An 11,687-nucleotide genomic window follows, 5' to 3' on the forward strand; every position below is an offset into this window, starting at 1 on the left:
CAACTATTATAACACATTTTGTATTTATTTTCATATATATTAAAATAAGCATGGAATATTACAAAAAAATCCATTAGACTATGCGTATATTAAAACTACATCTTAGACCATATGAGAGTTTACAATAATTCAATAATAAATAAGTATCATTTTCCTTTTTATTTTAATGATATTTTGGTCAAATTCTATCCCTAACAAAATATAAAAATATGAAAATAATGAAGATAAAAAAAATAAAAAGATAAAATGCTAATGAATCAAATTATCTTACTCCGTACATGATTTTAGGCATACTACCTTCGTTTTCTTATTTCTTCGTATTAAAACCAGGTAAGAAACCAATTAAAAAATAAACCCACATTCCCATTTCACTGTAAAATAAATCTAACCAAATTATTGAGAAGATAAAAAAAAATTTCACTAAAATATAAATTGTTGTGCATTTAATACACTTTCTAATAGTGGAAAACATAAATAATACATAAATATCTAACAGAAATGAAATTAGAATATTGCTATTTTATAAATCAAGAGTTCCGAATCAGACGAATATTTTGAAATTTCTCATGAAAGTTTCAACACAGTAATAATAACAATAATAATGATCGTAATAATAATAATATTATTAATAATAATAATAACAATAATAATAAAAACAATAATAATAATGATCGTAATAACAATAATAACAAGAACAGCAACAACAACAACAATAGCAACAACAACAACAACAACAACAACAACAACAATATTAGTTTTAGGTGGTTTCAAGCGACATATTCGAGGCGGTTTGCGTGTTTTCAGGTCCGTATTTCCGGCGGTTTGTGTGATTATCAAGCGGCTACCACGTCTTTCCTGGTTGGGTTCTCGGTTTGGATGATTTTCCGGCGGCTTGGGTTCTTGGTTTGGGTGGCTTCCTCGCCTTTGGTGCATTTTTCAGTTCGTTTTTCAGGCGGTCGTAGGGCAGTTTTTAGGGTATTTTCAGGCATTTTCCGGGCTGGTTTCAGGCGTTTTCAGGGCAGGTTTCAGGCAGATTATAGGAGGTCCCGGCGGATGTTATTTCTGGTCAGTTTTCAGGCGTAATTGAGGTTGTATCTGTGCGTTTTGGCTCTGGTTTAGGTCTGTCTTTGGGTTGTTTATGATCAGTTTTTGGGCGGTGGTTCTGGTGTGTTTTGGGTCCATTTTTCGTGGGTTTTCAAGTCCCTTTTTTGGTCATTTCGTTGCAGTTTAGGGGTGTTTTTGGTGCAGTTGCTGGTGTTGTTTTAGTGTAATTTAAGTGCAGTTTTTGGTGCATTTTTGGTGTGGTTTTAGTGTGCAGATCGGGTTTGTGTCATCAGATTGTGGGTTTTTGCTTTCGGCTTTGTGGTTGGTTGTGTGAAGCTTTGTCAACAGCCATGGTGCAATTTCATTGTCCCTCTATGGGTCTTAGTGGTTGTCAAGATGGATATGGAAATGGCCTTACTAGAAGCTCTTTAATCAAACATCTTCATGATCGCCATTATTGTATTGGTGCGCGGGATATCACGCGGCATTCTCTTACTTCTAATTTGGTCATTTATACTGAGGCGGTAGTTACCTTTTCCCGTATGGGGATTTGGTTATGTGGGCTTTGTTACAAAACTCATACGGTTCATTCTAAGTGTCGTCATAGTGCAGGTGAGGATGTGTCACCCCCTGATGAAGGAGATGGTATTGTTCGTTTGGTGCTTTATAATTTTTCCAAGCCACAAGCTCCCTCTTCTCCGGCTCATATTGGACTTATGGATGGTTTGGTGCGAGATCTGTTCTGTGGTTTTGATGTGGCTCTCCTTAATTGTTTGTTGTCAAAGGGGTTTCGCACTATGAAGTCTATCCCCCCCAAATGTCGTTTGGGGTTTTCTCGAGTTTTGAAAGGTGGTCTTGATAAGGTGATCTCTAAGCCTGATGACATTTCTAGTTCGGTCTCGTTATTGGTGTTACCTCTATGCACCCTTAAAACCTTTCTCCCTCAGAGTAGTCGTGAGTCTAGGTCTTCCGTAAAGCGTCGGCATCAAGAGGAGAGTATTTTTCGTGCTATTTGCTCTTAGAGTGCATCAGGTGGTTGTGAACAGCTTGTGAGGGAAACTTTAACAGAGGATTCTCCTACTTTCTCGGTGGTTGAAGATGAGGACCTTGATTTGGATGAGTGTAATATCAAGCAATGTCGTAGAAAGATTTGTGATGGCCATTACACAGCTGCAGTCCGAGTTCTTTCTTCTTCGGGGGTTGCTCCGTATAATGGGGCCACTCTTGCAGATTTACAATCAAAACACCCTTCTTTATTTTCCAACTTCATCCTTGTCTACTGATATACCTGTTGATCACCTTCATCTTGTTGCTACTTCTGTTGTTGTTTTGGATCGAATTAGGAGTTTTCCGCGTGGCATTTCATGTGGTAGGGACGGTTTACGTGCTTAACATCTTATGAATTGCTTGAGTGGTGCTGCTGTGCCTATCTCTCATGACTTGGTTGACTCTATTTCCAGGGTGGTTTATCTCTTTCTTGCTGGCAGATGTCCTATGGAACTAGGAGAGTATATTGCTAGTGCTCCTCTTACACCACTTATCAAACCCGGTGGTGGTAACCGTCCTATAGTTGTGGGTACTGTTTGGCGGCATTTGGTTTTGAAGGTCGGTGTTCTTATGGTTGGCCAGTCTTTGAGCAGTTACTTTGATGGTCTTCAATTTGGTGTCGAGGTTTCTTCAGGGGGTGAGGAAATTCTTCATGCTATGAATCGGTTGATTGAGGATCGTGGTTCTGATGTTGGTTTTTCAATGTTGTTGGTGGATTTTCGAAATGCCTTCAATCTAGTTGATCGTTCGGTCATGTTACGTAAAGTCCTTCGTCGTTGTCCGGGTATTTCGCGGTGGGTTGAAATCTGCTACTCTAATCCAGCTAGATTGTATTATGGAGACCACACCTTATGGTCGTCTCAGGGGGTGCAACAGGATGATCCCCTTGGTCCTCTCCTTTTTTCTTTGGTTTTACAACCTCTTATGTGTAAAATCAGAGATGCTTTTGAGGTATATCTTCAGGCGTGGTATTTGGATGACGGCACTATTATTGGCGACACTTTGGTGGTAGGGAAGGTTCTACAGTTGATTATGGAGGAAGGGCCTCATTTTGGGTTGCATCTGAACGTGGAAAAAACTGAAGTTTTCTGGCCTACAAAAGACCCTCGAAGCAGGCTTGTGGGTGTTTTTTTCCCCTTCTATTGCTCGACCTTTGCATGGTGTTAAGTTGCTTGGTGGTCCCGTTAGTTCCTATTCCAGGTTTAGTGGCGAGCTTGTGATGCAAAGGGTGACCAAGACCATTGCGATTATGGATAAGGTTGCTAAGCTGGATGATCCTCAGTGTGAGCTGTTATTACTTAGGGCATGTACTAGAGTTTCTAAACTCTACTTCGTTTGCGTACTTGTCCTCCAAGTGCTTTTGAGGCGGCTCAACGCGTAGATGAGCCTCTTCGATCTTCCTTGGAGCGTATTGTTACTGCTTCGGGTCTCGGGTTTGGTGATTGGCTGTGGCGGCATACTACCTTACCATTTGCGTTTGGCGGGCTTGGTGTTTATTCCGCAGGTGATGTTCGTCATTATGCTTTTCTTGCTTCCCGATTGCAGTATGCTGGGTTGCAGTCAAAGCTTATGCGTCGTCCTGGTATTGTCGATCATGGTCAAGCCTTTGAGGATGCGTTGAGTCTGTTTAATGGAATAGTGGAGTGTGACATTTTAGGTAATCCTTGTGAGGTTGCTGCCCCTAAACTCATGAAGAAATTGGCAGATATATATTTCACAAAGGTTACCGCTTCTGCAAAATCCGCATTTTCTTTGTCTCCTCGTCAGTCGACATTGTGGAGGTCGCAGCAGGGAGATCACACCTCTGCTTGGCTTCAAGCGGTCCCTATTTCTGGGTTGGGTCAGACGATGAATGCCTAGACATACCAATGTGTGTTGTGCTATCGGCTGGTATTTCATTGTTCTCTGTCTCGACGCCATGCTCTACTTGCTCTCGTGTTTTTACTGGGGATATTTTCGGCGATCACGCGGTGTCGTGTGCTGGTATTGTAGGTATTAAACATCGGCATAATGTTGTTCGAGATACACTTGTTGATATTTGCTACAGATCTGGGATTTCAGCAAGAAAGGAGGTTGACATAGGGTTGTCTGGAGGGAATGACGGGGCCCTCAAACCTGCCGATGTGTTACTTTATTCATGGGATCATGGTCGTGATGTATGTTTCGACTTCACAGGGTCTTCTCCTTTAACACAGACAGGGCTATCTGACTTTTTTTTTGGACGGGTTGTGGCTGATGCGGCTCATCGGAAGCGGATTAAGTATGAAGCTCGTTGTCGGGGCGATTGGCTATGGTTTTATTCCCTTCTCCTTTTCTTCGCTTGGGGATGAAGATAAGGAGGTTGTTAATTTGCTGAAGCGGATTCAGAGGTTCTCGACGACGCAAGACATTCGGGCTCGTGTTGCAGCTCATATCTTCACTAGGGTAGGCTTTGCTATAGCTAGAGCAGTGGGGCCCAGATTGTATCTCGGCTTCCTACTAATTTATTGTAGGTTGTATGACTTGTCTTGTGCTGGGATGGTGGGTATTAAGCATAGGCACAACGTTGTTCGTGACACTCTTGTTGATATTTATTTTTGGTCTGGGATTTCTGCTCGAAAGGAGGTTAATGTTGGGTTAATTGGAGGGAATGACGGGGCTCTTCGACCAGCAGATGTGTTGCTTTATTCTTGGGATAGAGGCCTTGATGTATGTGTTGACTTGACGGGATCTTCACCTTTAACACTATCGGGGTTGTCTGACTTTGTTCCTTGTCGTGTTGTGTCTACGGCGGCTCAGCGGAAGCGGGACAAGTATGGGGCGCGTTGTAGGGCTATTGGCTACGGTTTTCTTCCTTTCTCCTTTTCTTCGTTGGGGGAATTAGAGAAGGATGCTATTGCGTTGCTGAAGCGGGTTCAGGCGTTCGCTAAGACTCAGGATATTGGTGCTCGTGCAGCTGCTCACATCTTCAGCAGGATCGGGTTCGCTATAACTAGAGGGGTGGGGGCCCAGATTGTATCTCGGCTTCCCACTAATTTCTTGTAAATTGATTGACTTTGTAGGTTTTTTTTTGATATTTTTATAATAATAATAATAATAATAATAATAATAATAATAATAATAAATTTTTTTTTATTGAAACTATGAAGTCAAACAATTTACAAGAAATTGGTGGGGAGCCGAGATACAATCTGGGCCCCCACCCCTCTAGCTATAGCAAACCCGATCCTGCTGAAGATGTGACTAGTTGCACGAGCACCAATATCCTGAGACTTAGCGAACGCCTGGACCCGCTTCAGCAATGAAATAGCATCCTTCTCTAATTCCCCTAACGAAGAAAAGGAGAAAGGAAGAAAACCATAGCCAATGGCCCTGCAACGAGCCCCATACTTGTCCCGCTTCCGCTGAGCCGCCGCCGACACAACACGACCAGGAATATTCCTACAAAAATAATAATAATAATAATAATAATAATAATAATAATAATAATAATAATAATAATAAAAAAATATAATATTCCTACAAAATTACCTTAGTGAAAATATATTAAAAATTAAAAATAATAAAGGGAAATTCTCAATGGTAAACCTTAACTTATTACTTTTCTCAGTGGTAAACAGTATTTTTTGTAAATATTTATGGTAAACCTCAAATTATTATGTTAAGCGAATGGTAAACACTTAATCCTTCATCTAACCATGGTTAAGGCTTATTTTTTTAAAAAAATGAAATGACCAAATTACCCCCATTTATATCCCCTCCACCCACTTATGTCTAATCAGAATTTATGCCTGATTGTTTCATCTCCTTCCATTTTTAATGAAATTAAGCATCGAAAGAGAGAGAGAGTGATGAATTCTTTGCGTTAGGGCTTGGATTTTCTGGGTTTGGGTAATATTATTGAAGAAATTTTTGTGTGGTAAAGGGTATAGTCGAGGGTTTTTTTCGGGGTTTTTAATTCGAAATTCGAACATACAAATTGCGAGAAATTGCTGGGTTTTTTTGGTGAATTTTCGTCGACGATTGGTTGTTGGTGAACAAAGTTCAATCTTTTGAAGCTTGAGACCTCTAATAGTGGCAATTGAAGTCAGGTATGTGTCGAATTTTGCTTTACATTATGTTGTGCTCTGTTTTTGGGTTTTAATATTCAATGTTTGAATGTTTGATTGTGAATACTAAGTTGACAATCTTAATTGCTAAAGTTGATATTGTTACTGTTGTATTTCTTAGAATTGCATGATTGTGTTTGTAAAAGTTATTGTATTTGTTTGTTGATTTGATTTCTGTTTAGGGTATAACTCTTACCTAATTAGTGATTATATGTTTTTCGTTTGTGTTGTTGTTGTTGCAGAATGGATGAAAATAAATTGCTACAGTTTCAATATAACGGTAAAGATGTGTCTGTGTTGGTTGATGATGTAGATAAGGTGAATTTGATAGACCTTATTGTGGAGTATTGGGAAAAAGCAAATGAAAGCAATGTAGAAACACCCCAACATCCCACATTTAAATATGTGTACAAAATGAAACATGTGAGTCTTGAGAGTGACAGTGATTTGATGAAAATGTTTGTAAACTTGCCTGATAAGAAAGAGATTTATATATGGGTTGGGGATGGTTTAAAGGACACTAAGGTTGTGGCAGCAGCTAGATTACTTGTTAAGGGAAAGGGTGTAATTGATCAACCTGACCAACCTATTGCTTGTAAAAAATTAACCCCTAGGAAGAAGAAAGTCCCTAATTTGGTTGAAGCTGAAGTGGTGTCTAAGGCTGAATTTGATAAGCATGTTCAGGGGTTACAAAGAAAACAAGTACTTGAAACCGAGATTCTAACTTTTGATCCAGATGAAACTTGGCCTGAACTTGAACAAAGACTAGAGGAAGAAAAGGAGTTAGACAAATTGAGAGTGAAAGGAAGGGGTAGAGGGAGAGGAAGTGGTAGAGGGAGAGGGTCTACTAGAGGAAGGGGTAGTGGGAGAGTGCTTGGTAGAGGAAGGGGGAGTAATAGAGAGGGAGAAACTGGGACTGAAATTGGGAGAGGGAGAGGGAGACGGAGAGGGACTGAAATTGGGAGAGGGAGAGGGAGAGGGAGAGGGAGAGGGAGGGGGAATGCACTAGAGAATTGGTTTAACATCTCCCCAACCCTATGGCAACCTCACCAAACTGACCAAGCTGATACCCAAGTCCCTGAGTACCAAGCCCCAACTAAACTATTTATCCAAGACTCATAACCCCAACCATCAACTCAGACACTTATACCACCCTTGAAAAATGTTGGAGAGTTTGGGACTGGAGTGTCTTCTACCTCTTCTAATGTTTCAGTTTTTTTCAAAGAAGATTACCAAGGACAACTGCCAAAAGGAGAGGCATTATGATCAGCACTAGTACTAGTGGAGGGGAGAGTGATGTGAACAATATGGGTGCTACTGGGGATAATAGAAGAAGATTGTCTAGGAGCACTACCATAAGGAGAGGCATTGTCATAAGCACTAGTACTAGTGGGGGGAGAGTGATATGAACAATGGTGGTGGGAATGACATTGCTAGAGAACTGTCTATTAGCTTAGGAGATGACACTGATACAGGTAGTATGTTGCTGTTGAATGATGAGGGAGGTTATGGTGATGATGCAGATGACACATATACCCCAGATGATGCTTTGGAAGATGACACAGATGAGAGTGTTGAAGAAGAAGACATATTTGAGGAGGATGATGATATGCCTAGGATTGAAGACAGTTATGATCCATTTGAGGATCCTGATTTTGACTGTGAGAATGAACAAGATAATTACCTGACCAGGTTATATAATAATGGTGAATTGTACAAAGATGAGGGTTTTGGGAAGATTGTGCTTAAGGAGTGGCAACTGTTCACTGATAAGCAACATCTCAGGGATGTTGTAAGAGATTATTGCATTCAGTCTGGGTTTGCTGTTGTTGTGGACTATGCTAGCAACTTAAGGTATGGTGCTAGATGCTCAGATGTTCATTGTCAATGGAAGCTACATGCATCAGTACTTGCAGATGGCACAACATGGGCCATCAAAACCATTCACAACCCAGAACATACATGCCAAGGGCTTGACTCAAGGAATAACATGGTGAATGTGAGATGGGCTAAGAGAGTATTATTAGATGACATCAGGGCAAATAATGATATCCCTGCCAAGTCTCTTAATGATTTGTTATTTCAGAGGTATGGAATTCATATGGCTCTCAGCACCTTATATAGGGTCAGAACACAAGCATTGATTGACATTCATGGTGGCCATGATGTTTCATATAAGTATCTTCCCAAGTATTGTGATGTAGTGAAAGAATTAAACCCAGGGTCCTTTGTAAACTGTGCCTGGACAGAACCAAGTCCAGAGAGGCCTATTCAGTTTAGCAGCATTTTCATATGCTTTAAGGGTTGTCTAGATGGGTTCACAGCTGGATGTAGAAGCCTAATTGGTGTGGATGGGGCTCATCTTAAGGGGAATTATGGGGGAGTGTTACTCTCAACAGTTGGTTTGGATGGTAATAATGAGATATTTCCAATTGCATGGGCAATAGTGGGAGCAGAAGACAGTGATAGCTGGAAATTTTTCATGTGGCATTTGAAGAATGTACTAAAAGATTCTGGCAGAGGTGATGGTTGGTGCATAATGTCTGACAGGCAAAAGGTATGACTTTATGATTGATTTAATTGTCTTATTTTGTCCCTTACTGCAATCTTATTTGACATATCTAATACTTGTTCATTTCCTAAGGGTATTGATGTTGCCTTGACTGAGTTATGGCCAAAAGTGGGAAGAAGGTATTGTTGTAAGAATTTGGTGAAGAATTTCAAGGTGCACTTCCCTGGACTTTTGATGTTCCAGCTCTTTTGGAAAGCAGCTGGGGCATACAACCCATTCACCTTCAGAAAAGCAATGCAAGGACTGAAAAAAGCCAATCCCAAAGCACTAGAGTGGCTATCAAAACTTGGAGCACAGTCAACTTGGTCAAAACATGCTTTTAACCCAGCTATTAAGTGTGACACAAACAAGTCTAACTTTGTGGAAAGCTTCAATTCCACTTTGGGGGTTGATAGGTACAGACCAGTGTTGACTCTCCTTGAAGGTACAGTACATGTGCAATCTTATTTTTGTCATTGCATTTATTTGAGCAAACTTATTAATAATGTAAATATTGCAGGGATTAGGAGGGTGACAATGGTAAGGATGGCTACAAGAAGGGAAGTTTGTGAGGGATGGGTGGATGACATCTGTCCTAACATCATGAAAAGGATGCAAGTGATAAGCCATGAATCAAGGAGTTGTAAATGCCTAAAGTCTGGAGATGGGGAGTATGAGGTGTTGGATGGCAAGTCAGTTCGTCCTGTGAGCCTTAAAGAACTGACTTGTGCTTGTAATGCATGGCAACTGTCTGGACTACCCTGCAAACATGCAATGAGGGCCATACTACATGCCAGTGATGACCCCAGAAAGTACATAAGTGAGTGGTACTCAGTCAGGAGGTATAAGCTCACTTATGGAAACTCCATAAAGGCTATACCTGATGTGGAACAGTGGCCTGATAGTCAGTATCCAGAATTAGCTCCACCAGCTATGAAACGAGAGAGTGGAAGGCCAACTAGAAACAGGAGAAGAGAGGAAGGAGAGCAAGCTAAGGGCAAGAGATCAAGGACTGTGAGATGTGGTAAATGCCAACAATTTGGTCATAACTCACAAACTTGCCAAGGTGGCTTAACTGGTAAACAGAAGGCTGCAATGGGTGTTGAATCACAATCTCAAGCCAAGAAGCAAACAAAAAGGAAGCCAAAGGGTGTTTCAGCAAGCCAACCAGATCCTTCAACAACATCAACTTCCTCACAGCCTATAAGGATGTCACCAAGGACTAAGAAAGCAAGAACAGGAGTGTCAGCTTCACAACCTGCTTAGTTTGACAATGCATGCCAGTAGTTTGGTTTTTTTTTTTCTTGTACATTTATCAGATAACAGTGACTAGCTTTTTTTCTTGCACTTGTGTTAGATGACAGTGACAAAAGGGGTTTTTTTTGGACATCTATAACTGTTGTTCTGAATGCAATGGTTTTTTTGGACACATGATTGGAATATATTTGCTTTTATGCCTTTCTTTCATACTGAGACAAATCAAACTAGCATTGGATCAAATTTGAATTTTATTCATTAAAAGGGTGATACATTACATTCCATCTTCAAACAACACCATAATTCCCTAATCATTCAAACTACATTACATCGCAACATAAAACAGAAGGAAATACATAATAAGAGCTACTGTCACAATCACTTTAATGAAATTAACCAGTTCATCAAGCCAGCCAATAACAGCAACAACACCATCTTGTTCCGCTCCAAATTCAGTAGCTTCAGGTCGAATTATGTCCTCTTCCTTCACCCAAGCAAAGAAATCGCAAACCCTACACTTGAAGAATAATCTTCGAGGATTCTTCGCAGTCTCTGAGATCTTCACAACAGCGATTTTGGGGGGAACACACTGACATCGAACAAGCTTCACCCAACCTATCCTATCTTCCATGGTTATTGGTCTGAAAGAGGAGGACGAAGAACGCGAAATTGGCATGCTCATTCAATTGGGAATTTGCACAAAATTAGCAGAGAAATTGAGATTGAAAAAAGTAGGGTTCATAAAATGTGAAAATTGGGGAAAAATTGGGGGAAAATTGGGGAAATCGATTTAAGAGGGAAATGGGAGGGAATTGGGTATTCACAGTTGGAGGGAATTGGAAATTAAGGGTAAATTAGTCATTAACTATATACTTAACTAGGGTTACAGTATAAATTAGTCATTAACTAAATAATTAACTAGTTAATTTTACCATTTGATTAACATAATAATTTGAGGTTTACCATAGATATTTACAAAAAATACTGTTTACCACTGAGAAAAGTAATTAGTTAAGGTTTACCATTGAGAATTTCCCAATAATAAAATATGATGTATTATGCTATTTGAAGATATATCATATGAAATAATATTTATAAAATGTATAATAATAGAGATAGAAAAAATTTTATTACAAAAATGAAAAATATTTTAATCCACATTATCACAATTTTATGATATGGGGAATATTTTGTGTATAAAATAAAGTGAGTAATTGATGGCATTGGCTAAAAAAGGGGAAAAATGGAGAAAAAAATAGGGTGATTTTTGAGGGGAAAAACAACACCAGGAAGATACATTTTTTATTCCTAGTGTCAGTTTTAGTATTATATAATAGATAATAGATAATGGATTTATTGTGGAGAATGATTGTAATAACCCGTATTTTTATATATTTTATAAATTATTTATAAATTATATTTTAAGGGTCAAACTATTTTAATTTAGAGATTTAGATGAAATAAGTTTTATTTTTGGTCAAAGGTTTATTATAGTTTTATCTCAATCAAAGGGTTGTATGTAAAATAATTTTGCCTACTATATCAAAAGATAGCCCATATCCATTAAATTAGCTCAATAATCTCATTTATATATTTGGATCGCTTACTTTGTCACTCATGTCCATCAATATTCTTATATGCCTAAATTTACCCTAACCTATTCTACACTATAAATTCTCTTTCAACCCCCAAAATTTGGC

The 11,687-nt window shown here is 39.3% G+C and overlaps 1 protein-coding gene across 1 annotated transcript; it reads left to right on the forward strand.

Moving 5' to 3' along the window:
* The first annotated feature begins 7,584 nt into the window (after nucleotides 1-7,584).
* On the forward strand, nucleotides 7,585-9,996 carry LOC145592166 (uncharacterized). Its single transcript, XM_081648625.1, has 3 exons — nucleotides 7,585-8,736; nucleotides 8,824-9,175; nucleotides 9,251-9,996. Exons 1-3 carry the CDS (start codon nucleotides 7,585-7,587, stop codon nucleotides 9,994-9,996), a joined length of 2,250 nt encoding a protein of 749 aa, XP_081504751.1.
* The last annotated feature ends 1,691 nt before the right edge of the window (nucleotides 9,997-11,687 follow it).

This window comes from Chenopodium album, chromosome 18 (genome assembly GCF_948465745.1).
Source record: "Chenopodium album chromosome 18, dcCheAlbu1.1, whole genome shotgun sequence".
NCBI lineage: Eukaryota > Viridiplantae > Streptophyta > Magnoliopsida > Caryophyllales > Amaranthaceae > Chenopodium > Chenopodium album.

What these genes read in the sequence shown, in the direction of transcription:
- LOC145592166 (XM_081648625.1), top strand. Translation starts at nt 7,585, where the DNA reads ATGAACAATGGTGGTGGGAATGACATTGCTAGAGAACTGTCTATTAGC. An exon ending in TAATGTCTGACAGGCAAAAG is followed by an intron (nt 8,737 to 8,823) that starts GTATGACTTTAT and finishes TCATTTCCTAAG; the next exon opens with GGTATTGATGTTGCCTTGAC. An exon ending in AGTGTTGACTCTCCTTGAAG is followed by an intron (nt 9,176 to 9,250) that starts GTACAGTACATG and finishes TAAATATTGCAG; the next exon opens with GGATTAGGAGGGTGACAATG.